This window comes from Nomascus leucogenys, chromosome 6, assembly GCF_006542625.1.
Source record: "Nomascus leucogenys isolate Asia chromosome 6, Asia_NLE_v1, whole genome shotgun sequence".
Lineage (NCBI taxonomy): Eukaryota > Metazoa > Chordata > Mammalia > Primates > Hylobatidae > Nomascus > Nomascus leucogenys.
In genome coordinates this window covers 76458476-76483088 of record NC_044386.1, presented here as the reverse complement: position 1 = coordinate 76483088, position 24613 = coordinate 76458476, and the positions used below count along the sequence as shown (strand labels likewise).

The 24613-nt window shown below is 43.4% G+C and overlaps 1 protein-coding gene across 9 annotated transcripts in view; it reads left to right on the top strand.

The window, feature by feature from the left end:
* Positions 1–24613, top strand: part of HERC2 (HECT and RLD domain containing E3 ubiquitin protein ligase 2) — a 213383-nt gene that overhangs the window by 82800 nt on the left and 105970 nt on the right. For 8 of the 9 annotated variants that reach the window (XM_030814467.1, XM_030814465.1, XM_030814468.1 and 5 more), the window contains 16 exons: positions 1155–1325; positions 1711–1814; positions 2815–2965; positions 5686–5900; positions 6174–6306; positions 6414–6541; positions 6634–6829; positions 9517–9650; positions 10183–10356; positions 10434–10570; positions 10686–10837; positions 11541–11732; positions 17705–17892; positions 18953–19145; positions 20915–21097; positions 23768–23949. In XM_030814467.1, the coding sequence (XP_030670327.1) occupies positions 1155–1325; positions 1711–1814; positions 2815–2965; positions 5686–5900; positions 6174–6306; positions 6414–6541; positions 6634–6829; positions 9517–9650; positions 10183–10356; positions 10434–10570; positions 10686–10837; positions 11541–11732; positions 17705–17892; positions 18953–19145; positions 20915–21097; positions 23768–23949 (2633 nt within the window). The remainder of the gene's footprint in view (positions 1–1154; positions 1326–1710; positions 1815–2814; positions 2966–5685; positions 5901–6173; positions 6307–6413; positions 6542–6633; positions 6830–9516; positions 9651–10182; positions 10357–10433; positions 10571–10685; positions 10838–11540; positions 11733–17704; positions 17893–18952; positions 19146–20914; positions 21098–23767; positions 23950–24613) is intronic. The other variant, XM_030814466.1, reaches the window with a different exon arrangement.

Below are 24613 nucleotides of genomic sequence, written 5' to 3'. Positions count from 1 at the left end.
ATGTTCTGCGTATTGGCATTGGTTGACATATGCTTCTAGTCTCTTTCCCCCAACAACGTGGCTCCAGGCCCTCCTCTCCCTGTCTCTGATCATACAGTTTTCTTTTTCAAAGAAGCAGGTTGGTTATTTTGGAAAACTTCACATTTTCTGAACTTGGTTGATTGCATTCTCTTATTCTAGACCAACATGTTCTTCTGTTAGTTACATTAATCTGCTGGTTAGATCTAGAGGGTTGGTTGGATTTGAATTCAGTCTCGTTGGGGCGGTGTTATGTCTGGAGTCATGCTGCATGCTTTCTGTTGGCTCAGGAGGCTTGTAATGCTCGGTGGCTCCCTGCTTTAGTTCTGTGAAGCTAGACCAGGGAATTCATGTGTTGCATATCCTCTATAAAATCCCCTACCAACCTTGCCTTCTGCTGTCTGGTTAGCAGGAGGTACAATTTGTACAGGAAGGACATAGTCTAAGCTCGGCTTCTTGAACTGCCACCTCCCTTTAACTATTTTTCATAATATTGAGTTGGTATCCTAGCACTTGCATAGATGACCACCACTCAGGTTTTCTTTTTTTGAGTATTTTTATGAGCTAATAGACTTTTATTGATTCGGTGTTTCTTTTCTTTTTTAGCTTTTTCCCCCTAATCTACACATTTAAAGGCATAAATGCCCTCAAGCATGCATTTAGTTGTATGACACCAATTTTGATCTGCAGTATTTTTATTATTAATTGAACACATTTTCTAATTTTCATAGTCTTTTTTTTCTTAGAATTTTGGGTTACTTATAAGTGTATTTTATAATTTTCAAATATGTGGATGAATTTTTTATTTTGAATGAACTTTTGAAAACCTATTTCTAATTTAACTGCATTGTAGTCAGCACACATGCTCTGTAACTTTATTTCTTTGAAATCTGTTGAGATTTGCTCTATGGCCTGGCATGGCCCGATTTGATATTCATGCTGCCTAGATTTTTTTTAAAGCATTCTATATTTAATAGAATTTGTATGTGTGGTATTAGTTTCAGAGCTAGGTGTGTATTTCTCCCATTGTGATTGTGGATTTGTTTATTTCTGCTTGTGGTTCTTTCACACAGTTTGTTCTTTTCATTTTACCTGTTGATTGATCGATGGACTGATTCTGGTTTCTGTATGTACAGAGTCATTTTTTACAGGTCAGAACTGTAGAAATAATGAGGAAGTGACACTTATACGCAAAGCTGATTTGGAGAACCATAATAAAGATGGAGGCTTCTGGACTGTGATTGATGGGAAAGTATATGATATAAAGGACTTCCAGACACAGTCGTTAACAGGAAATAGTATTCTTGGTAAGATTACACTTCTTACTTCCTGATTAAAAGTTACATCCTGTATCGTTTTAAGCAGAGTATTTGGCTTATAAATGATTTCTTTAGTTTTGTGCCAGCCCCCCACATATTTTAATGTATCTGTGGCTTTGGTGTCTGTCTTATCAACAAATTCAGCACATTTGAAGAATTTCATTTCATTATGCATTTTTTGTTTTAATACTTGAAACTCATTTCAAGTTCTGAGTTGGCCCAGGCAACGCTGGGAGACAGTGGGAGGTCATTATACTCTGGTAACCCTCACTTTTGAGTTAAACGCCTAACTTATTTCCTACTCACTGTTTCTCCTATAGCTCTTCAGGCAAGCTGAATTGAACTCATGTTGCTTTTTCCCTTTTTGTTTCAGCTCAGTTTGCAGGGGAAGACCCAGTGGTAGCTTTGGAAGCTGCTTTGCAGTTTGAAGACACCCGGGAATCCATGCACGCATTTTGTGTTGGCCAATATTTGGAGGTGAGGCTGTATGGCTTGAGTGATGCAGAGGATGGCAGAGGATACCCTCTGTGTGTTTGTGATAGGAATATTTGGATCTAGAAGTACTGATAATCTGGGTCTTTTGGGGGGCATTAGGGATAAATTTAAAGATCCTTTAGAAGTTTTGTCATAAATGAATTTACATTTATTCATGTTAAGATCTGTGATGTACTGGTCTTGAAAGATTGTTTTTTAAATGATCAATTTGTGAGAAATATAGACAGTGTTCTACAAGAAAAGAGGTTAAACTTTGGTCTTATGTAGAAATTTGGAATGGCTTATTATCTTGAGGTATGTATTTTTTGGGAAGAACTATGTAGAAGTGTAATTCTTTACAATAGAAATATATCCTTCCTATGTATTCATGAACGCATAGAATTTATATATTGGGATTAGCTTTCCAGGTATCCACAAGTAATAAAATGTATTAAATGCCATTAGGGCAGGGCTTAAAGCATTTTATGAAGGGGAGAATTAATTTTGCTGTAAATATCTTCTGTGACTGGAAAAGTTGAACTCTTGCTTTTTTCAGAGTTTGGTTTTTGTTAGAATAAATTTCATTTCCTCTATATGTGTGGTCACAGTCCACTAATACTTGTCATCGAATACTTGTCATAGTTTTGTTGCCCAGTGGGTTCTTTATGCGTGTAACAATTCATTATACTTTCTGAAGCATGGTGTACAGTCATTTTGGAAACTGATTCCTAAGGAATATTCTAGCCAAATCATGTATCTGTACTTTAGTTTTTCTACAGTAGGGCTGTGCAGTTGCTGCCTGCCTTATAGGGCATGTGGGTTTATGTGGTATCTGCTGTTACTTGGGCACAGCAGCATCAACTCATTACAGGATGGAGGGGCAGAACGCCCAGAGCACCCCTGGGTGCACATGCGGTACAGCTGCAGGACAGAGCTGTCCTTTGGTTTTATGTTTTTAATTAATTCTGTTTCCTCAGATTGATGATGAAATTTATTTTTCCAGCCTGACCAAGAAGTTGTCACCATACCAGATCTGGGAAGTCTCTCTTCACCTCTGATAGACACAGAGAGGAATCTGGGCCTGCTTCTCGGATTACACGCTTCCTATTTAGCAATGAGCACACCGTTGTCTCCTGTCGAGATTGAATGTGCCAGTAAGAAAATCTTTGCTTTTTGCTGATTAGCAGATTATTTTTTTTGAACTGTAAGTGCCATTAAGAGTGGGAGAGGGCCAGGCACAGTGGTTCATGCCTGTAATCCCGGCACTTTGGGAGGTTGTGACACGTGCATTGCTTGAGGTCAAGAGTTTGAGGCCAGCCTGGGCAAGAGGCTGGTCTCAAACCCCATGTCTACAAAAAATACAAAAATTAACCAGGCATGGTGGCATGTACCTGTAGTCCCAGATACTCAGGAGGCTGAGGTAGGAGGATCACTTGAGCCTGGGAGGTTGAGGCTGCAGTGAGTCATGATGATACCACTGCACTCCAGCCTGAGTGACAGAGCCAAGACTGTCTTTAAAAAAGTAGGAGATGGCCAAGGTGGTAGCTGATGCCTGTAATCCCAGTCCTTTGGAGGCTGAGGTGGGTGGATCACCTGAGGTCAGGAATTCAGGACCAGCCTGGCCAAGGTAGTGAAACCCCATGTCTACTAAAAATGCAAAAATTAGCTGGGTGGGGTGACGGGTGCCTGTAGTCCCAGTTACTCGGGAGGCTGAGGTAGGAGAATTGCTTGAACCCAGGAGACGGAGGTTGCAGTGAGCTGAGATCGCACCACTGCACTCCAGCCTGGGTGAGAAGAGTGAGACCCCGTCTCAAAAAAAAAAAAAAAAAAAAAGAAAAAAGTGGGAGAGGAGGATTCAACACAGTTGATGATGATAAAAAAAATAATAAGGATAGTGAGACTCAATCAGGTAGAAACAGCTGTCATTTGCCCTCATGGTCTGTTGCTGCAGAGGAAGCTAAAAAGTGTGCAGGAATGTCTACCCATCTACCCTGTGGTGATCTCACGTACTGCAGCCTCTGCCTGATGGGCCCAGCATGGCTTTTGTCTCCCTGCATGCCCAGAAATTGCACAGAATGTGGATCAGCTGTCCTCTCAGGGAACAGCATTCTATTTGAGGACTGCGTTTTTACCAGACCAGGCTCAAGTCAGTTATATTTCAGGATGGCAGCCTTTGTAACCACCTAAAATAATAAATTTCTTCCTGTTTCCTAGATGGGTTGACATTTTCCTTCATGTAGTTGTGCATTTCCCATCTGTCTGTCTGTCTGTCTGTCCGTGTGAGCAGCTTCTGTTGAGCAGTTGCCTGGTGCAGTTACCATGCAAGGTGTTCAGGATGCAGTGACGGATAGGACACGCCTGTGCTTTCAGCTGCTGCTTGTTGATGAGCCAGCATTCTAAGCAGGTCACGTTGCAAGGTGGTGAATGGTGAAATGGAGACGTTCATATGTGGTTCTGGGAGAAGAAAGGCTTCACATTGGCAGCAGTCCTGAAATTGCGTGAGGGAGCATTCTGGGCAGAAAATGCAGGAGTGTCAAGGGCACTGCTGAGAGGAGCAGGGCTTTCCTGCTGCTTGCAAGAGTGGGTGTGGCAGAGGCTTGCAGGGAAGGAGGATCTTGGTGTCCACACAGCCCCCCGTTGGGTGGACCTTTGTGCAGTGCTGGGTGCTGGGCTGCCTGTGGTGCCCTCTGAGGTGCCTGCTTCCCTCCCTCCTCTTCAAGGCTCATTGCTTGCCAGAAGACGGGCTTTGTTTAAATTGGCAAGGAGGGCAGGGCTGGCGAGCTCCAGGGCAGAGGGTGCCATGGGCCCTGGCAGGTGAGTCCGATCTACAGGAGGATCAGAGGCTTATCTTGGAGCAGTAAGGAGGGGCTGTCCTGTGCTTAAAGAGGGGGCCAGAGAGAGTCGGCATTGGATTAGTGTTTCAGAAGAATGAATGTGGTGGGTGGGGGAATGCTCCTGAGTGCTCTAAAATCTAAATGTCCAGTAAAAGAACACTAAGTGCATCCCCGCTTTGATTGCTTGGATTTGGAGCAGTATTTGATAACACAGATCGTTAATAGAGATCTGTGGTGGTGCACATACTCATCTTGTGTGTATATGCCACTCCCTCGAGTGACCACAAGCAGTTGTAATTAACATTCACACTGGCCGATCCCATGCCTTGCACCATGCACAGGTCTCCTTTCCAGTCCATCGGCCCTCCCATCTCCAAGGATCTATCCTTCATTAAAGATTGTGTGTTTGTTATTTTCTCCTTTTCATTCCTTTATAAGTGCTCCAGGAATACGTAGCCTACCCTGAGGATGTAATTCTTTGTAGAAACCCTTCAGATGTGCTGTTCCCTGCCTGGATACTCAGCGTCTGGGTCTTATTCCTCATCTTAGCTCAGTTGTTGCTTCCACAAGTCCATTACTGACCCTCAGAATAGCGGTGATCTGTCTTCCAGTCTCCCTGGTACCCCCATAGTCATCCATTGCACATAGTTTCAGACTTGAAATCCTGTGATTAGTTGTGTCAGTGGTGCCCTTTGCTGCCCTCCCTGTTAGAATGTGCAACTCAGTCTTCACACGGTATCTGTGGAACCAGGCAGCTGCAGGCAGAGCACAGGTATCCAGTGAATGTTGGACTGGAACTACGATCCTGAGTTCTGATGCCATGCCTGAAGCGTGTGAAATCACCAGAAAGTGTGTTCACATAGACAGAGGAATCATAAGTCAACCTGTGTAAACGTGTTAGGTGGAGCTCTTTCATATGAATGATGCTGAATTTCACCTTCTAAATTGAGTGTTCAGTTGAGCATCTTTTTTTTTTTTTAGTATTTATTTTGAGTTGTGCACTTGAGTTTCTCTTTCATGTTTGCATGTGCATTTTCTAGAATGGCTTCAGTCATCCATCTTCTCTGGAGGCCTGCAGACCAGCCAGATCCACTACAGCTACAACGAGGAGAAAGACGAGGACCACTGCAGCTCCCCAGGGGGCACACCTGCCAGCAAATCTCGACTCTGCTCCCATAGACGGGCCCTGGGGGACCATGCTCAGGCATTTCTGCAAGCCATTGCAGACAATAACATTCAGGATCACAACGTGAAGGTGAGCTAGGCCTGCCCCCACTGCCACCTCAGTGCTCTGTTTATCTGAGGACTTTGACATAGGAGTACTTATGTGCTCTTTGGTTAACATAGCACAGACTTTGTTTCATGTATTATTTGGAGAGTTTTGAGGTGAGAACCTGATTGTGTTAACATGCTAGTGAGGCTTCAGAAGCATTACTGATTGCAAGTGCATCAGAAGCTGTGGCATGTTTCAGATTTGTGAAGACTCACTGGGCGGCCCTGAAGTTACCTCCAGCTGTTTCTGTTGCAGGACTTTTTGTGTCAAATAGAAAGGTACTGTAGGCAGTGCCATTTGACCACACCGATCATGTTTCCCCCCGAGCATCCCGTGGAAGAGGTCGGTCGCTTGCTGTTATGTTGCCTCTTAAAACATGAAGATTTAGGTAAGGAGCTCAATATCTGTGTATTTTAGCTACACTGCAGATTCCTCGACTAACCTGCGGTACATATTCATTCCTTCCCTGCCCTTCTTTTAAATGTCTTTTTGCAGGTCATGTGGCATTATCTTTAGTTCATGCAGGTGCACTTGGTATTGAGCAAGTAAAGCACAGAACGTTGCCTAAGTCAGTGGTGGATGTTTGTAGAGTTGTCTACCAAGCAAAATGTTCGCTCATTAAGGTGATAGATTTTAATTCTTTTTATTCTGTGCTTTGCAGACAGTTGCTGAAATATTTGTTGTTAAAGTTGTCTTTTCTTGGTTAACTTTGCAGACTCATCAAGAACAGGGCCGTTCTTACAAGGAGGTCTGCGCTCCTGTCATCGAACGTTTGAGATTCCTCTTTAATGAATTGAGACCTGCTGTTTGTAATGACCTTTCTATAATGTCTAAGTTTAAATTGCTAAGTTCTTTGCCCCGTTGGAGGAGGATCGCTCAGAAGATAATTCGAGAACGAAGGAAAAAGAGAGGTAAGAATGTAAAGGGACAGAAGATACTATTAAAGCATGTGCTTCACCCTGCCACGTTGGATCTGTGATTTCAGAGTGAAGTTTCTCTACTGTTGATTCCATGTGACATTTCTACCTGCTGCCATCATTTTTATGTATAGTTATGATTAAATACAGAAATCTTGCTTATTTTTCCAAGCAATCAGACAATGAGGCAGTTTAGGAATTGAGCATGGTATGATTTGATTACTAGTAAATTGATGTTGAAAACATAAATAATCTTTACTAAATTGATGGGAACAAGGAAGTATTTTTATTTTATCAGTTATCCTGGTAATGAGATATAATGGGAACATTTAAACTTATTGCCATTCTTCTAAAGAAATGTTTTTTGTTTGGAAATATTGAGTATTCTGATACATGGAGAATTATAAAGGGAAGCTAAAAGAGTTACTGACATTTTCCTGGAAGTAGCTGTGTAAGGGTACAGAAAAGTCTTTTTGCGTTAAATCCAAATTTGAATAAAAATGCTTAGAAATTATGAAATAGTTTAGAATTTAGTCACTTGTGATTATAAATAAACTACAGAAATTTCTGATTATATTCTTTTTTTTTTTTTTCTTTGAGACAGAGCCTTGCTCTGTCGCCAGGCTGGAGTGCAGTGGTACAATCTCAGCTCACTGCAACCTCCGCCTCCCAGGTTCAAATGATTCCTCTCTGTCAGCCTTCCAAGTAGCTGGGATTACAGGCATGCGCCACCACTCCTGGCTGATTTTTGTATTTTAGTAGAGACGGGGTTTCACCATGTTGGCCAAGATGGTCTTGATCTCCTGACCTTGTGATCTGCCTGCCTCGGCCTCCCAAAGTACTGGGATTACAGGCGTGAGCCACCGCTCCTGGCCTCTGATCATATTCTTATGACTTATACTGATTTACTCACAAACCTGCTTATTGAACAGTATTAATTACTGAGTTTCTGATGGGCATTTTGAACAATAAGCTTATGAAAGACGAAAGTGTTTTAGAAGCCATCCTAATTTGATTGTTCCTGAACAAACCCTACACCATAACAGCCTGTCTGAATCCGATGGGTGCTCTGGATCAGGAAGTCACAGCAGTCACACTGCTGCAATTCCTTTAACCCAGGCACGCAGGAACTCAGCCCGGGCCCAGGAGACAGGCCTGCCTCAGCATGAGGGAGAGAGACTCCACCATTTGCTATCTCATATCCATGGGTTCTGAGCCCACGCTGTCACTTTTAGAGTTTCTTGTGGGTTTATAGATTTGTTGTGTGTTGTTTCAAGCTGGTTTTCTTTTTTTTCTTGGAAATTAAGTAACTTGAAAAGATTAAGTGATTAATATTCCTGTTGCTGTGTCAGGGATCCCCGAGCCTTCTCTCAGGCTTGATGATTCACTAAAAGGACTCAGAAGAGCTGTTATACTCACAGCTGTGTTTTTTTTTGTTTTGTTTTGTTTTTTTGTTTTTTTTGTTTTTTTTTTTACCGCAAAAAGGATACAGGTTAAAATTAGCAAAGGGAAGGGTGCATGAAGGGAATTCCAGAGGAAACTAGGCACAAGCTTTGGTGTCTCCCCCCAGTGGCGTCACGTGGATGTGCTTAGCTCTCCCAGCAATAGTGGGTCACATCATGTGTGAAGAATTGTTAACCAGGCCAGCACACCTGAGCCTCGAGTCTAGAGATTTTGTTGGGGGCCAGTCACATACGCAGTCAGTGCCCGTGTGACTGACCTCAATTATTGAGACTCCAGTGCCCCAGTGCAAAAACAAGTGGTCCCTCGCAGGTCACATGATTAGCATAAACTACCTGGCCAGACCACTGCCACAAGGTCCTGGGTGTCAGGTATAACAAAAAACTTATCAGGCAGGATGTTCCAAGGGCTCAGAGCTCAGCTCCTAGAAGAAGGACCAATCCTGAAGGGACCGATTTTCCTTGGGAATTGGCAGGGTTTGAGCAACCCTGGCCTGCTGTATTAGCTCTTTACTGCCCAAGTGTATTATCATGTTGCTTATTTTTTATATTATATGCTGAGGAGATGTAGACCAAAAATTTTAAAAGAGAGAAAATATAGGGAGGAAATTCCACATATCACAGTGAATTCAATTGATTCAGTTACACAGTAACAGAACCACTGAACTGGACCAAGGTGGACAAGCCAGGAACTGTGGGCCAAATTCCACCTCTTGCTTGCTTTGTGTTGCCCATGGACTAAGACCTTTTTTTTTTTTTTCCAGTTTGAAATTGTTTTTTAAAAATTAAGTGTATTATTTTTGACACATGAAAATTACATGAAGCTAAAATTGTAGCACCATAAATAAAGTTTTACGGGAGCACAGCCACACCTGTTGCTTTATCTGTGGTTACTTTTTGTGCTACAGCAGCAGAGTTGAGTATTTGCAACAGACTGCATGGCCTGAAAGACTCAAATGTTCACTCTCTGGCACTTGAGGAAGAGCTTTCTGGCTGCCAGGCTTCCCTTGCTTCGGGGCTTCTCCCCTCATCGCACTCTCACTTTGTGTTTTTGTTCTGCCATGGTGATCATTTCACTCTTGTTTGAGCATTGCAATTTATAATGTTGTTCAGATGTTTATTTGAATGAAATATTTGTCCTTCATGCAAATCTAAGTATTTCTTAATTTAAAATTATATTTAAGTGTATGATTTTTATAGTGAATGTGTTTTAAAACACAGTTCCTAAGAAGCCAGAATCTACGGATGATGAAGAAAAAATTGGAAACGAAGAGAGTGATTTAGAAGAAGCTTGCATTTTGCCTCATAGTCCAATAAATGTGGACAAGAGACCCATTGCAATTAAATCACCCAAGGTGCAGTATTTTCTGTGATTCTGAGGTTAGCTGAATAGAATCATAGCATGTAGCAGAGGAATCCACAGTCTTGTACCTCTGTACCTGAGCATGCAGAGGGAGGGATGGGAGGTTGTTAGAAATAGGGCCCCAGTGATGCTTCATGAACTTGACTTATGATGTCCTGGTCAGAGCTGTAGCTGGAGAAGGGTTTCTTTTTATTTTTGGTACTAGATTATATCATTATTCACCATTCATTCCCTAAATATATTCTTTGTTCCAGAAACAGTGCTGGGCCCTGTGGCTATTAATATGAACCATAACTTAACTTCGTATGCCAAGCTAGCCTGTTCCAACATATATTAGTATAGAGATTATAAATTCACTTACATTTATAGCATAGTTTTAAAACCATGTATTAATTACTAAATTTAACATATTTTAACCAATTTAAACCTATGAGCATTATTTATGTTTTACTTGAATAACTTTTAGAGCACAGTTTAATATTAAATAGGGTAGACTAATGATGAAAATTGTTTTCCTTTGTTAGGACAAATGGCAGCCGCTGTTGAGTACTGTTACAGGTGTTCACAAATACAAGTGGTTGAAGCAGAATGTGCAGGGTCTTTATCCGCAGTCTCCACTCCTCAGTACAATTGCTGAATTTGCCCTTAAAGAAGAGCCAGTGGATGTGGAAAAAATGAGAAAGTGCCTACTAAAACAGGTACAATTTGATGAGAAATGCTTCTCTGCATTGGGTAATATACATAACACTTAACTGTATGCATTGATATTTTGCAGTTGGAGAGAGCAGAGGTTCGCCTGGAAGGGATAGATACAATTTTAAAACTGGCGAGCAAGAATTTCTTACTTCCATCTGTGCAGTACGCGATGTTTTGTGGATGGCAAAGACTTATTCCTGAGGGAATCGATACAGGGTAAAACGTTAGCATATTTTTTTCTTAATTAAGGAAGCTGTGGCAACAAAATTGTTCTGTAACAGTTAGAAGTCTGGCAGTGTCCCGAGTCAAATTCTTTATCTTTATTTGAAAGGGAACCTCTTACTGATTGTTTAAAGGATGTTGATTTGATCCCACCTTTTAATCGGATGCTGCTGGAAGTCACCTTTGGCAAGCTATATGCTTGGGCTGTTCAGAACATTCGAAATGTTTTGATGGATGCCAGTGCCAAATTTAAAGAGCTTGGTGAGTCAACAGTTGCATCAATGTTATTTTATAGTGTGCCTTTAATTATATGTTGTGGAAACTTGCAAATGCCAATTTTTGCTTTTGAGAAGACTTTAGTTGTTTGTACTTTGTACTTGTATAATCTATGCTGCTGTCAGCTTTCTCAGATTTTAAACTAAACTTTAAAATTTAGCAGGAGACACAATGTTGAAGTACTCTAGTATAACATTTTTACATTTTGACATTTTTATGTGTATCACCACATACCCTAAAGTGTCTGTGTCCTATATTAATATTTATTTCCTGGATAGTTTGAGCATCTACAGAGAGTTGATTGGATTGGTTTTGTGGAGGAAAAGGGAGACATAACTTTTATATTTGAAATGGAAGGAATGGAATAGGGCACCAGGGTATTCAGAGAGCAACATGCTAAGACCTGTAGACAGATGGAATGACCTGTGCATAGAATGCAGGGGGTAGGCCCATCGTGCAGCATGACAGAGCTGCCCACTCTGTGGAAACCACTGGAAAATAGTCAGATGTTTAAAGTAATCGCCCGTGCTTTCTGCATTACGTTTATTCTTGTATCCGTGCACAAGAAATGTAGGTAGGTGTCAATGCTTATTAGTCAGACGTTTAGAGTAAACGCCCGTGCTTTCTGCATTACGTTTATTTTTGCATCCATGCACAATAAATGTCAGTGGGTGTCAATGCTTGTTAGGTATCCAGCCGGTTCCCCTGCAAACCATCACCAATGAGAACCCGTCGGGACCGAGCCTGGGGACCATCCCGCAAGCCCGCTTCCTCCTGGTGATGCTCAGCATGCTCACCCTGCAGCACGGCGCAAACAATCTCGACCTCCTGCTCAATTCTGGCATGCTGGCCCTCACGCAGACAGCACTGCGCCTGATTGGTAGGTCTGCACTGGCTTGAGAGCCTTTGGGAAAATGTCAAGATTTTGCTTTGATATCTTTTCTTTTCTTTTTTTTTTTTTTTTTTAAAGCTTTTTGTAAATTATGGTAAGACACAAATGGCAGAAAGTGTACCATTTTAACGTCGCAATTCAGCGGTATTAAATACATTCACAATTTTCTAGAGTCATCACCACTGTCTAGTTGTAGAACTTTTTCATCACTATAAATGCACACCATTTAGCCATCAGTCCTGACTCCCCTGCCCTCCAGCCCCTGGTAGTCACAAATCTACTTTCTCTGTCTATGGATTTGCATATCCTGGATATTTCATATAAATGGAATCATACCATTTGTGGCCTTTGTGTCTAGGTTATTTCATGTGGTATATATCAGTACTTTATTTTTATGGCTGAAAAGATTTTATTGTATGAATATATAACATTTTGTTTATTCATTTATCTGTTGGTGGACATTTGGGTTGGTTTTGCCTTTTGACTTTTGTGAATAGTGCTGCTAGGAACATTTAGATACAAATATTTGTTTGAACACTTGTTTCTAGTTCTTTTGATTATACACCTAGGACTGGAATTACAGGGTCATATGGTACAACTATGTATAACTTACTAAGAAACTACCAAACTTTTCCACAGTGCCGTATCATTTTTGTATTCCCACCACCAGTGGACAGGATTCCAGGGTTCCAGTTTATCTACTTCCCTGCCAACACTATTTTTTGTGTTTTTTTTTCTTTTTTTTCTTTTTGTTTTCAGATTAAGGCCATCCTAGTGGGTGTGAAGTGGTATCTCATTGTGATTTTGATTTGCATTTCACTAATGATGAATGACATTGAGCTTCTTTACATGTTTGTGCTTGTTGGCCATTTGTATATCTTCTTTGGAGAAATGTCTATTCAAGATTCAAGTCCCTTTCTCTTTATTTTTTATTTTATTTTTTTTGAGACGGAGTCTCACTCAGTCGCCTAGGCTGGAGCACAGTGGCACCATCTCGGCTCACCGCAACCTCCGCCTCCCGGGTTCAAGTGCTTCTCATGCCTCAGTCTCCCGAGTAGCTGGGATTACAGTCACACACCACCACACCTGGCTAATTTTTGTATTTTTAGTAGAGATGTGGTTTCGCCATGTTGGCTAGGTTGGTCTGGAACTCCTGACCTCAGGTGATCTGCCTGCCTTGGCCTCCCAAAGTGCTGGGATAACAGGCATTAGCCACTGCGCCCAGCCCCTTTCTCCTTTTTCAGTAGGGTTATTTGTCGTCATCTTGTTCTTGTACCAATAAATGCAATAAGCGTACCAAACACTTAAAGAAGAATTAACACCAGTCCTCAGACTCTTTAAAAATTTTGTGCATACTAGACCTTCACAGATCTGTAGACCTTTATAGATAATATCATTTGAGGGTATTTTCTCCTGCTCTCTGGATTGTATTTCCTTTGATAGAGAAGTTTTTTATTTTGATGAAGTTCAGTTTATCTGTTTCTCTTTTGTCGTCTATGCTTTTGATATCGTATCCAAAAAGCCATTTCCAAATACAAGGTTGATGAAGATTATCCTCATGTTTTCTTCTGTAAGTTTTATAGTTTTAGCTCTTATATTTAGATCTTTGGTCCATTTTTAGGTAATTTCTTTTACACAGTGTGAGGTAAGAGTCCAGCCTTTCTCTTTTGATGATCTGATTGTTTCAATACTGCTTGTTGAGGACTGTTCTTTCCCTGAAGTTCTCGGTACCCTTGGCAAAAATCAGTTGGCTGTAGATATTTAGGTTTATTTCTGGACTCTCAATTACATGATCACATTCTATATGTTGATAATTATGCGGGTACTACACTGTTTTGAACATTGTAGTTTTGTACTGTTTTAAAATTGAGTAGTGTGTTTTCTTTCTCAAGATTATTTTGTCTACTTTGGGTCCCTTGCATTTTCATATGAACTTCAAGGCTGGCTTTTCCATATCTGCAAAAAAGACCTTTGGGATTTTTGCTAGGGATTAAATCTGTAGATTGTTTTGGGGAATAGTGCCATCTTAACAATGTTAACATCCGTTCTCTGAATGTGGAATGTCTTTCTATTTATTTCTGTCCTCTTTAATTTCTTTCAGCAGTATTTTATTGTTTTACAGTTATCAGGGTAATAGTGGCCTCATAGAATGAACTAGGTAGTGTTCCCATATATTCTGTTTTTAGAAGAGTTTGAGGATTGGTGTCAATTCTGCTTTAAATGTTTGGTAGAGTTGACCAGCTAAGCTTTTCTTTGTTGAAAGATTTTAAATTACCGATTCAATCTCTTTACTTGTTATGGGTCTATTCAGATTTTCTATTTCTTTTTGAGTCAGTTCGGGTAATTTATGTTTCTAGGAATGTGTCCATTTTATCTAGGCTGTTTTATTTGTTGGCATACAGTTGTTCACAGTGTTCTTTTATAATCTCTTTTATTTTTATGTTGGTAATACTGTCTCCACTTACATTTCTGATGTTAGTTATTTGCATCTTCTCTCTTTTTTTTTTTTTTTTGAGACGGAGTCTTGCTCTGTTGCCAGGCCGGAGTGCAGTGGCGCAGTCTCGGCTCACTGCAACCTCCACCTCCTGGGTTCAAGTGATTCTCCTGCATCAGCCTCCCGAGTAGCTGGGACTACAGGTGTGTGCCACCACACCCAGCTAATTTTTTTGTATTTTTAGTGGAGACGGGGTTTTACCATGTTGACCAGGATGGTCTCGAACTCTTGACCTCGCGATCTGCCCAGCTCAGCTTCCCAAAGTGCTGGGATTACAGGCGTGAGCCACCTTGACTGGCCTCTTTTTTTCTTAATTTACCAAAAATTTGTCAGATTTTTTGTTCTTGCCAGAAACCGAACTTTTGGTTTTGTTATTTTTCTATTCTCTGTTTAATTTATGGCTGCTCTAATCTTTATCGTTTCCTTCTTTCTGCTTTGTATTTTTTTGTTTTTGTTTTTGTCTTTGTTTTGAGACAGGGTCTTACTTTTCCCTCAGGCCGAAGTACAGTGGCGCAGTCATGGCTTACTGCAGCCTCAACCTCCTGGGCTCAAGTTATCCACCTGCCTCAGCCTCCCAAAGTGCTGGGATTACAGGTGTGAGGCACCACACCTGGCCTAACTTTGGTTTTTATTGTGTTCCTATTTTTTTAGTTCTTCCAGATGTAGAGCTAAGTTATTGATTTGAGATCATCTTTTGTAAATGCAGACTTTTATAGTATAATTGCCCCTTTTGCCCTGCTTTTGGCGTAGCACAGAAGTTTTGGTAGTTGTGTTTTCATTCATCTCATAGTATTTTCTAATTTCCCTTGTGATTTCTTCTTTGACCCACTGGTTGTTTACTGTGTGTTATTTAATTTTCATATACTTGTGAATTTTCCACTTTTCCTTTTGTTATTAATTTCTTATCATTTCATTTTGGTTGGAGAAGGTAATTTGTATGATTTTCGTCTGTTTAAATTTGAGACTTTGTGGCCTAACATACGGTCTGGTCAGTCTAAAAGAGTGTTCTGTGGTATACTTGAGAAGAATGTGTATTCTGCTCTTTTTGGTGAAATGTTCTGTGTATGTCTATTAGATCTGATTGGTTTATGGTGGTGTTCTTTGGCTAAAACTGAGATGCTGCAGGGCCAGTTGTCAAAGTCACAGTGAAAAAGCAAGGTTTTCCCAAGCTCTTTTAATCACATCAGTCTTAGAGTTCACATTAATCCATTCAAAAATATGTATCAGGCCAGGCTGTAATTGTAGCACTTTGGGAGGCTGAGGCGAGTGGATTGCTTGAGCTCAGGAGTTTGAGACCAACTTGGGCAACATAGCGAAACCTTGTCTCTACAAAAAATACGAAAACTAGCTGGGCATAGTGGTGCGTGCCTATGGTCCCAGCTACCCGGGAGGCTGAGGTGGGAGGATTGCTTGAGCCAGGGAGGCAGAGGTTGCAGTGAGCAGAGATCAAGCCACTGCATTCCAGCCTGGGCTCCAGCCTGGGCGACAGAGTGAAATCCTGTCTTGGGGTCGGGGGGAATCTTTCTGTCTATCTGTCTGTCTGTCTTTCTCTGTCTCTCTCTCTCTATATATAAAAATATATAAAATTAATTTTTAATTTATGTATTATATTTATATGTTGTATTATGTTAAATATATATTTTAATATGCGTATTACAGCTGAAAAGAATCACCTAGTAAGAGTTATATCTGATTTCTTGAGGCCTCATTAGCAACCAAAAGTTGCATTTAAAAATTACAAAAGCATATCTCCATCGAGAAATGGCCTTTTTATGTTGTCTACTTTTTCCCTAGAGGTTCCAATAAGTAAAAATCACAGCACAAATCATTAAGTATGGAGACTTGTTCTGTTGCTAGTATTCATGTGTTTAAATTTCATCTGGCCCACTGGCTGCAAAAAGCAAGGAAGTTGTGTCTCATGAATATCTGTCTATATTTGCAGCTTGCCCTGATCAGCGTATCCTTATCATTTAAGAAATTATAAGCATATAGTATTTTATACCAGCTTAATGTATACATCCACATGTAACAGCCACAAAACATAAAGCTATGTAAAATAAAAAATTCCCCCAGTTTTGGTTGCAAATTTATTCAAGCCCTTAGCAATAAATTCAGTCTTTACAGAGTTAACAGTATAGCTGCCCACCTGGAATGCAACTCTTGTCCCTTCCTTGGGGCCCCTTCCTGGGGGCCCTAAAGTAGCAGCTAGGCTAAAGGAAAGGCTGTTTCCCCCTCTAGTTTATCTGAAGTTTTGCTCCAGCCCTGGGAATTGAATATCCCTTTTTGCTCTCTTGGAAGAGAGAGAAACACAAACTTTTTACATTTTTTGGTCCACCAAAGCCCACCTTTGGGACTGTTTGGATCTTTTTCCTTCCCACCTGGAGGAGAAAACTAAAATCAAGGGAGTTACCAGAACCGCACTCCTACCCCCTCTCAGTTTAGCAAGTGGGAAAAGGGGGGTTAAAAATCTAGCCTACTCTCCTAGGGTTAGCTCTCCTATTTTCAAATCCATTGGTAAGTTTTACTTCTCTCAGGTGACAGCAGCTCAGCTTCTGTTTCATGCTATGGATGACTCTGTAGCCACCCAGGGCACCAATTGTCAGGGGTCTCCAAGACCACCCCCAGGTTTGATGGTTGGCCAGGAGGACTCACAAGACTCAGCATGTAGTTGTACTCAGGGCTATAGTTTATTACAGTGAAGGGACACAGAGAAAAATCATGAAAAAGGACATGGGTAAAGTCCAGAGGAAAGCAGGTACAAGCTTCCACAGGAGCCACACTGGACAAGCTTAACTGCCCCAGCACCGAGCCGTGTCAGGTGCTGTCTGCCGGGAAGCTGGGTAGAGACTCCAGGTCCAGGGTTTCCATCAGGGCTGATCACATGGGCACCCCCTGCCTGGCGCGTACCAAGTTCCAGAACAAGGAAAGCAGGTTTCAGCACAGACCACGTTGTTTGTACAGACAGTTCAGAAACACGGAACCACACCTACCACCTAGGGAATGGGGGAGCCCTCCTGAGATCCAGACTTGAGCCGAGGGCTAGCCTGCAGCAATCCTGTCTGAGGTTGTATCTCGGGCCAGCTGTTAGCTGTCTTCTGCACAAAACCATGATTAACGTTTGTTAGTTTCCTACTGTTAGATATTTAGGTAGTTATCGAGTATCTTTCTAACTCAGTTATTTTGCTTTTTTGGGGGGAATAATTCCTAGAAGTAGAGAAAGTAGCTTTACTGAGCATTTTAATATCTTTTATATCTTCTTAGCCTATTTATGTATTTCGTCCTTCCGTTTATCTTCTTTTTATCCTATATCAGTAAAATATTCATAGTATTATATTAATTGATCAAACACATAGTATGGATTCTTCAAAATTATGATCTTCATTAGTACTTTTTAAATGTTTTGTGTGTATTAAGGGGACATTGTAGCTACTTGTTGGCTCAGCTATTGTTTTTGACGCTCTGTCAGGCCCCACTTGTGACAATGTTGAGGAAGATATGAATGCTTCTGCTCAAGGTGCTTCTGCCACAGTTTTGGAAGAAACAAGGAAGGAAACGGCTCCTGTGCAGCTCCCTGTTTCAGGGCCAGAACTGGCTGCCATGATGAAGATCGGAACAAGGGTCATGAGAGGTGTGGACTGGAAATGGGGCGATCAGGTACTCAGAGATTTGATGTGAACACATTAGCCACACATTAGTTATCTTCTGCACAGGTCTGTGCAATATTGGTGGGTGAAAATTGGAATAATCCAGGATGTGTCGGTTGATCGATGACACAGGTGTTGGTTCCCGAGCAGCTGAAGGGAGTGAACACAAGTAGGGAATCATAAGTAGAGCATCTGAACAGAACAAGTCTGGAAAGAGAGGCAGCTCTTTTCAGGAAACTCACTGGCATGAGGCTCAGTTTGATGGGTCACTGGAACAAGAGTGAGAGTGAGCAAGAGAGTAAATCTCATTCTGAAAGTTGGTGTAGTGAAGGCTCTGAGGCAGGAAGCCCAGATGCTGCCCCTGTGAGCTGATGGCCATGTGCTGCGAAGTGCCCTGAACCCAGCAGTTAGGGATATACTTCATGGGCCTGTGGCCGCATCTCCATTTTCCCTCATCGCAGGTCTCTTCTAAGTCTCTGCCAGGTGCCTCCAGGTGGAAGTCACTTACCACAGCCCTAGCTAAGTTAGAGCAGTGTTCACCTTCCCATGGTCTGTCTAGCTTTTCTCAGCCATGCTGGTAAGCCCCGGCTTTGTCACTGTCATCTTAGAAATAGCAGTGTCTGGAGACAGCAGCATCCACCCTAGAAACAGCTTTCTCCTGCAGAAGTGAGAGACAGAGCTTCCCCCCGGGGCCTGGGGGAAACTGAAGAAAAGGGAAGGTGAAGGTGCTGGTGCTTGTTTCAGGTTTCTGCTCTTGCAAGGCCCGTGAGGGATTGAGGGGTCAGGACTTGCTGCAAAGCCCTGTCTCTGCATTGACTCAGAGGATCCTCATTGAGATGAGATTTCCCTGACTTCCTTGGTAAAGCAGCATGAGCACGTTATTTTATGCCATTTAATTTAAAATGATGCAAGCACACATTTTGTAGAAGAGGTGAAATCTGTGTCTGGGACAGCCCCTGACAGACATGGTGGCATACGGCGACATCTGTGTGGCAGGTCTGGTGGGAGCCATGGAAGGACCAGGGCAGGGCATGCACCCTCCTAACTGATCTCTACTTTGGCTTTCTCAGGATGGGCCTCCTCCAGGCCTAGGCCGAGTGATTGGTGAGCTGGGAGAGGATGGGTGGATAAGAGTCCAGTGGGACACGGGCAGCACCAACTCCTACAGGATGGGGAAAGAAGGAAAATACGACCTCAAGCTGGCAGAGCTGCCGGCCGCTGCACAGCCCTCAGCAGAGGACTCGGACACAGAGGACGACTCTGGTGGGTGACTCAGGAAGGCGTTTAGTCCAAGGCAGCCCACAAACTGTCCAGGTGCTGGCTGCCACCACTGCCATCTGGGCCTTAGAATGGGATGTCAGGGCACACCTGCAGCTGGCGCTCTGTCCTCGGAGCCTGCAATTTAAATAGGCTCCCAGGCACCTCCGATGCAGGTACGTGGAGTGGCTGTGGGATCCGGCGATCTGGCTGGAACTGACTTTCTGCATTTTCCTCTCACGTGTGCACCCGCCCCTCTTTGAGAATGTGGTGGCCAGGCCGGGGCAGCTGCACCACCAGTGAGTCTCATGTGGTTGGTGCTGAGCCTGCATCTGAGCCAGTGAGCCGAGGCCTGGTGGAATTGCCCTGCGGTCTCGGTCCATCGCCTCCTCCAGTGAGAGCCCCCGCCCGAGCACACCCCACCTGCCACCTGCCTTTACCTTTCCTCTGTGGTCCCTGACTCTGAACTCTTCGTGTAATGTGGAGTTAGTCAGCACTTTATCGCTTCTAGGGAAGCAGAGGTGAGAATTTAGGGGTGGACTAAGAAAGCTAGATCCTATCTGTGGAGATCCAGGTTGTGGGAGGAGGTTTCGTGACATTTCTTAGCTGTTCCTGAAAGACATGTGAAGCTTCACATGGCTGGGCTTGGTAAGACCATCCAAGAGGCTGGGGCTGCCTCCTAGCACCACAGTGCCCACCATGGCTGCAGTGTCGTCAGGCTCAGAAGTGGCTGTGACAGTGAGCACGAGATCTTAGAAGGGGTACTCAGTAGAGAGCAGGTGGTGTGGGGGCTGGAAGAGGCTATGCCGTAGCACACCATCTGGGCTCAGGGCACACAGCTCAGATCCTGATGCCACCATCTTTGACACGTCAGTTCTGGGGCCTGGGTCCCTCAGGTGTGAACAAAAGTGTTGCCTGCTGCGTAGGCCTGTTAGGAGCGATGTACATGGCACCTGGAACCCTGTCCCTGAGGGTGGATGTGGTGCTGGCCGCCAGCGTCCAGCTTATAGCATGCTGCCTGACACCAGTCGCTGCTTCCTCCCTCAGCCTACCTTGCCTGCGGGAAGCAGGCCTGGCTCCCTGCCTGGGGCCTTTCCCCATAGGGGCATCAGAGCCTGGGCAGGGGTGGCCCCATGACAGACGGTGGCCTCATTTGCCACACATCTCTTCCCAAAGCCAGCCAAGCTGGTTGCATGAGCGTCTGGTCGCCCCACTCCACAGATGCCAGTGCTTTGTCCTCATCCAGGACACAGCCAGCTCATCAGAAACCAGCGCTTGACATTTGATAAGTTGTGTTTCTAAAGAAGTGAAACCTTGGAATCATTTATTGCTTCTGAGTTATATGCTAATGTTGTTTTGAGAATTATTATTTAAAAGATTCTTGAGGAAGATGGGAACAGAAATGATTAGGGTGCACGTTTAGTGCATCCTGAGTTCCATCTTTTCTTCTTGTAAGGATCTGTTTCCCTTTCCAAAGCAGAAAAGATGACAGTTTGGGAGGTCGAGGTGGGAGGACTGCTTACCCTGGGAGGTCAAAGCTGCAGTGAGCTATGATCATGCCACTGCACTCTAGCTTGGGCGACAGAGAGCCTGTCTCAAAGGAAAAAAGAACACAAAAATCTCTGTACTTTCAGTTTTGTGTGAACCTAAAACTGCACTAAAATTCAAGTCTTCAATAAAACAAGAATGTAATATTAAAGCTGTTTAATTATGCGCCAGACTATCTTCCAGTTTTACTTAGGAATATAATTTGTTATTTTGATTATATTTTTTAGAAGCCGAGCAAACTGAAAGGAACATTCACCCCACTGCAATGATGTTTACCAGCACTATTAACTTACTGCAGACTCTTTGTCTGTCTGCCGGAGTTCACGCTGAGATCATGCAGAGCGAAGCCACCAAGACTTTATGTGGACTGCTGCGAATGTTAGTGGAAAGCGGAACGACGGACAAGACATGTATGGAACGAGAGATTGAGGGCCCAGGGAGACAGCGCTGGGGTCCGCACGCTTGTCGTGTCTGGGTGTGCATGTGGGTGGGCGTGGATGTGTGTGGATTCATTTCCTGTGGCTGCTGTAACAAAGTACTACAAACTTGGGGGCTTACACAGTAGAAATTCTCATGGTTCTGGCATCTGGAAGGCTGAGATCAAGGGTGGTTGCTTCTGGGGCTGTGAGGGAGAAGCTGCTTCAGGGCTCTGCCCCAGCTTCTGGAGTTTGCTGGTCTCTTTAGCGTTCCTCGGTTTGTAGAGGTGTCACCCCGATCTCTGCCGTCATCTTCACATGGCATTCTCCCTGTGTGTGAGTCGCCTCCAAATCTCCCCTTTTCATAAGGACATCATTCAGCCTCATCAAACTGATTACATCTGCAGCAACCCTATTTCCAAACAAGGTCACCTGCTGAGGTACGGTAGGGGTTAGGGCTTCAACATACGAATTTTGCAATTCTGAATTCAACCCGTAACACTGGCCTCAAACAACAAATTTGTTCTCTCAGAGTTCTGGAGACCAGAAGTCCCAAATCCAGGTGCAGGCAGGGCCATGCTCCCTCCACAGGCTCTAGGGGAAGGTCCTTCCTTACCTCATCCAGCTTCTGGGAGCTCCAGGCTTCCTTGGTGTGGGGACGCATTGTGTCAGTCTCTGCCTGCGTCTTCACGTGGACCCTGCCCCTGTGTTCTGCATGTCCTTTTCTGTCTCTGAAAGGACTCTTTCATTGAGTTTCTTTGACTCTAATCCAACGTGATGTCACCTAAATTCTTACCTTAATGACGTCTACAGAGACCTCATTAAATAAGATCATATTCTGAGGTTCCGAATGTATATGAAGTTGGGGTACAGGCACAGTTTAATCCCATAAAGTGTTTGTGTGGAGAGTAAGTATGAGAAATGTGAGCTGAGGGAGTGGGGTGAGTGTGCATGTGACTGAGAGTGAGCACATGTGGGTGTGGGTGGGTATGTGGGCGTGCTCCAGTGTGTGTGAGAGCATGCGTGTATTAGTGGTGTGCTGGAGCGTCTGCACGTATTGAGAGTGAGTGTGTTAGCGGTCGATGGGCAAGTGGCTGAGCATTTGTGTTGCAAGTGTGACGGTGTGTTTGTAGCATGTGGTTGTGTGGGTGTGTGTATGCATGCATTTATGTGAGTGGTGTGTATGTCCATGAGAGCATGTGAGTGGGCAGGTGACTACATTCAGGTGAAGTGAGAATGAAAGCGTCAGTGCGTTAAGCCAGTGTGTGTGTGTGAGGGTGAGCACCAGGGAGGCATGAGTGTGAGGGGATTACTCGGTGTGCGAATGAGATGAAGTGTAAGTCAGTGAGGCTTGGTGAGTGTGAGGAAGTATGAGTGGGTGGCAGGCACAAGTGTAAGTGTGCGATTGAGTGCGAGCATTTGTGTAAACGTGTATGAGTGCCTTTTGTCAGTGTGAGCATGAGTGACATTGTGAATGCGTGTGAGTGAATGTGAGCATTTTGCTTGTGTCAGTGAGTGGGAGGTTGTAACAGTGTAGGTGTGAGTGTAAAGTGAGAATGTGTGGGTAAAGGTGTGAGTGGGTGAGTAATCCGTTCTGACTAGTGTTGAGTGTGAGTGCATATGTGAGTTTTGTATGCATTGGGAGGGGTACGTGTATGTGAGAGTGCATAGGAGTGTGTCAGCTTGCATCTTAGGTTGTGTGTGCATATGTGTGACTGGGATTGTGTGTGTGTTAGTGATTGCGACAATGGTGTGAGTGCACCTGAGAATGTGAGGGTGGGTGTGTGAGTGCCCATGAGTGTGTCTGAATAACTTAGTATGGGTGTGAGTGTGAGGATGCATATGAGGGTGCGAGAGTGAGTGTGTGTGAGCGCATTTGTGTGTGCTGAAGGAAGGCAGGTGTCCTCATAAGCTTGGATAGCCTAGGGCAGGGTGGGGGAGGTGGGAGGCAAGAGCAGGTCCTGTGGGGCTGTGGGCGGGGTCCCTCAGGAGGGCCCAGCCTCCAAGCCTCAGTCTCCATTCAGGGAATAGTGGAGTCTTGGAGCCAGGCAGAGCAGAGGTGGGCTCACTGGTGCCAGAATCCGATGGTGTAAACCTAGTGAAAAACTCTCATTTCGTTAATGCAGATTATTAAACTTGGATTGGAAACTGTCTCTACTAAAAATACGAAAAATTTAAGTGGTGCAGATTAAATATAAGCAAGATGGTGGAGATATTTAAAACACGAAATTAAAAAATATACTAGATGCACTGTTGCAAATTACTGCTATTTGAATTATAGATCGTTTTCCTATTGCCTAGAAACAATACATAGCTAAAATTCCCTAACTACTTTTACTACACATACTTAGAAGGTTTTAAAAATGCCTGTAGTCCCAGCTATTCGACAGGGCAAGGCAGGAGAATCACTTGAGCCCAGGAGTTTTAGACCAGCCTGGGCAACATAGTGAGGGCCCATCTCTTAAAAAGAAAAAGTCGGAAATGTTTCTTGAACTAACTTAAAAGCCTTCTTCCACTTCTCACTTTGAATTAGTTTGAATTAATTTACAAACTGCAATATATTTTAAAGGAGCTTATTGTAGAAAATAAAGTAAGTTGATAAAAAAAGATAAGGATTTATCTTTAGGGATTTGTCATCAAGCATGTCTATTTTCCCTCCCGCAGCTTCTCCAAACAGGCTGGTGTACAGGGAGCAACACCGGAGCTGGTGCACGCTGGGGTTTGTGCGGAGCATCGCTCTCACACCGCAGGTGTGCGGCGCCCTGAGCTCCCCACAGTGGATCACGCTTCTCATGAAGGTTGTGGAAGGGCACGCACCCTTCACTGCTGCCTCGCTGCAGAGGCAGGTAATGTGCTGCCAGGCAAAACCAGTTCCCTGAGAGAGGCATCCATGTACTGAAGTTCCCTGCCCTCAGAGTCAGGGGCCTTTATTCAGTAACGAGTGCAGAAAGGGTCTAGAAGTGACAGGGTAGATTTTCTGGAGGCAAGGGGCAGAGGTCCTTGATAATTGGTAAGTTGCTAACCTTTAGTTTACCTGCTTTTCTCTTAAGTGGTAAATCCTGCAACTACTCACTCATCTACTTCACAGAATTTGTAGAGTAATTGTCTTAAGAATTAAATTAAAAATAATTCTTTTTTAATTAAACATATGCATCTGTAGTGTTGCTTTTTTTCTAAAGTCCCTGACAATCCTGATCACTAATCAACTTGAGTGTAATTACCTGGCTGTAAAATAATGAATCTCAAAATTTTCACATGATTACTTGCATTATGACAACAGAAAATAAAGAGAGGCTGGGCGCAGTGGCTCATGCTTGTCATCCCAGCACTTGGGGAGGCCGAGGCAGGTGGATCATGAGGTCAGGAGTTTGAGACCAGCCAGGCCAACATAGTGAAATCTTGTCTCTACTAAAAATACAAAAAAAATGAGCTGGGCTTGGTGGTGGGTGCCTGTAATCCCAGCTACTCAGGAAGCTGAAGCAAGGAGAATTGCTTGAACCTGGGAGGTGG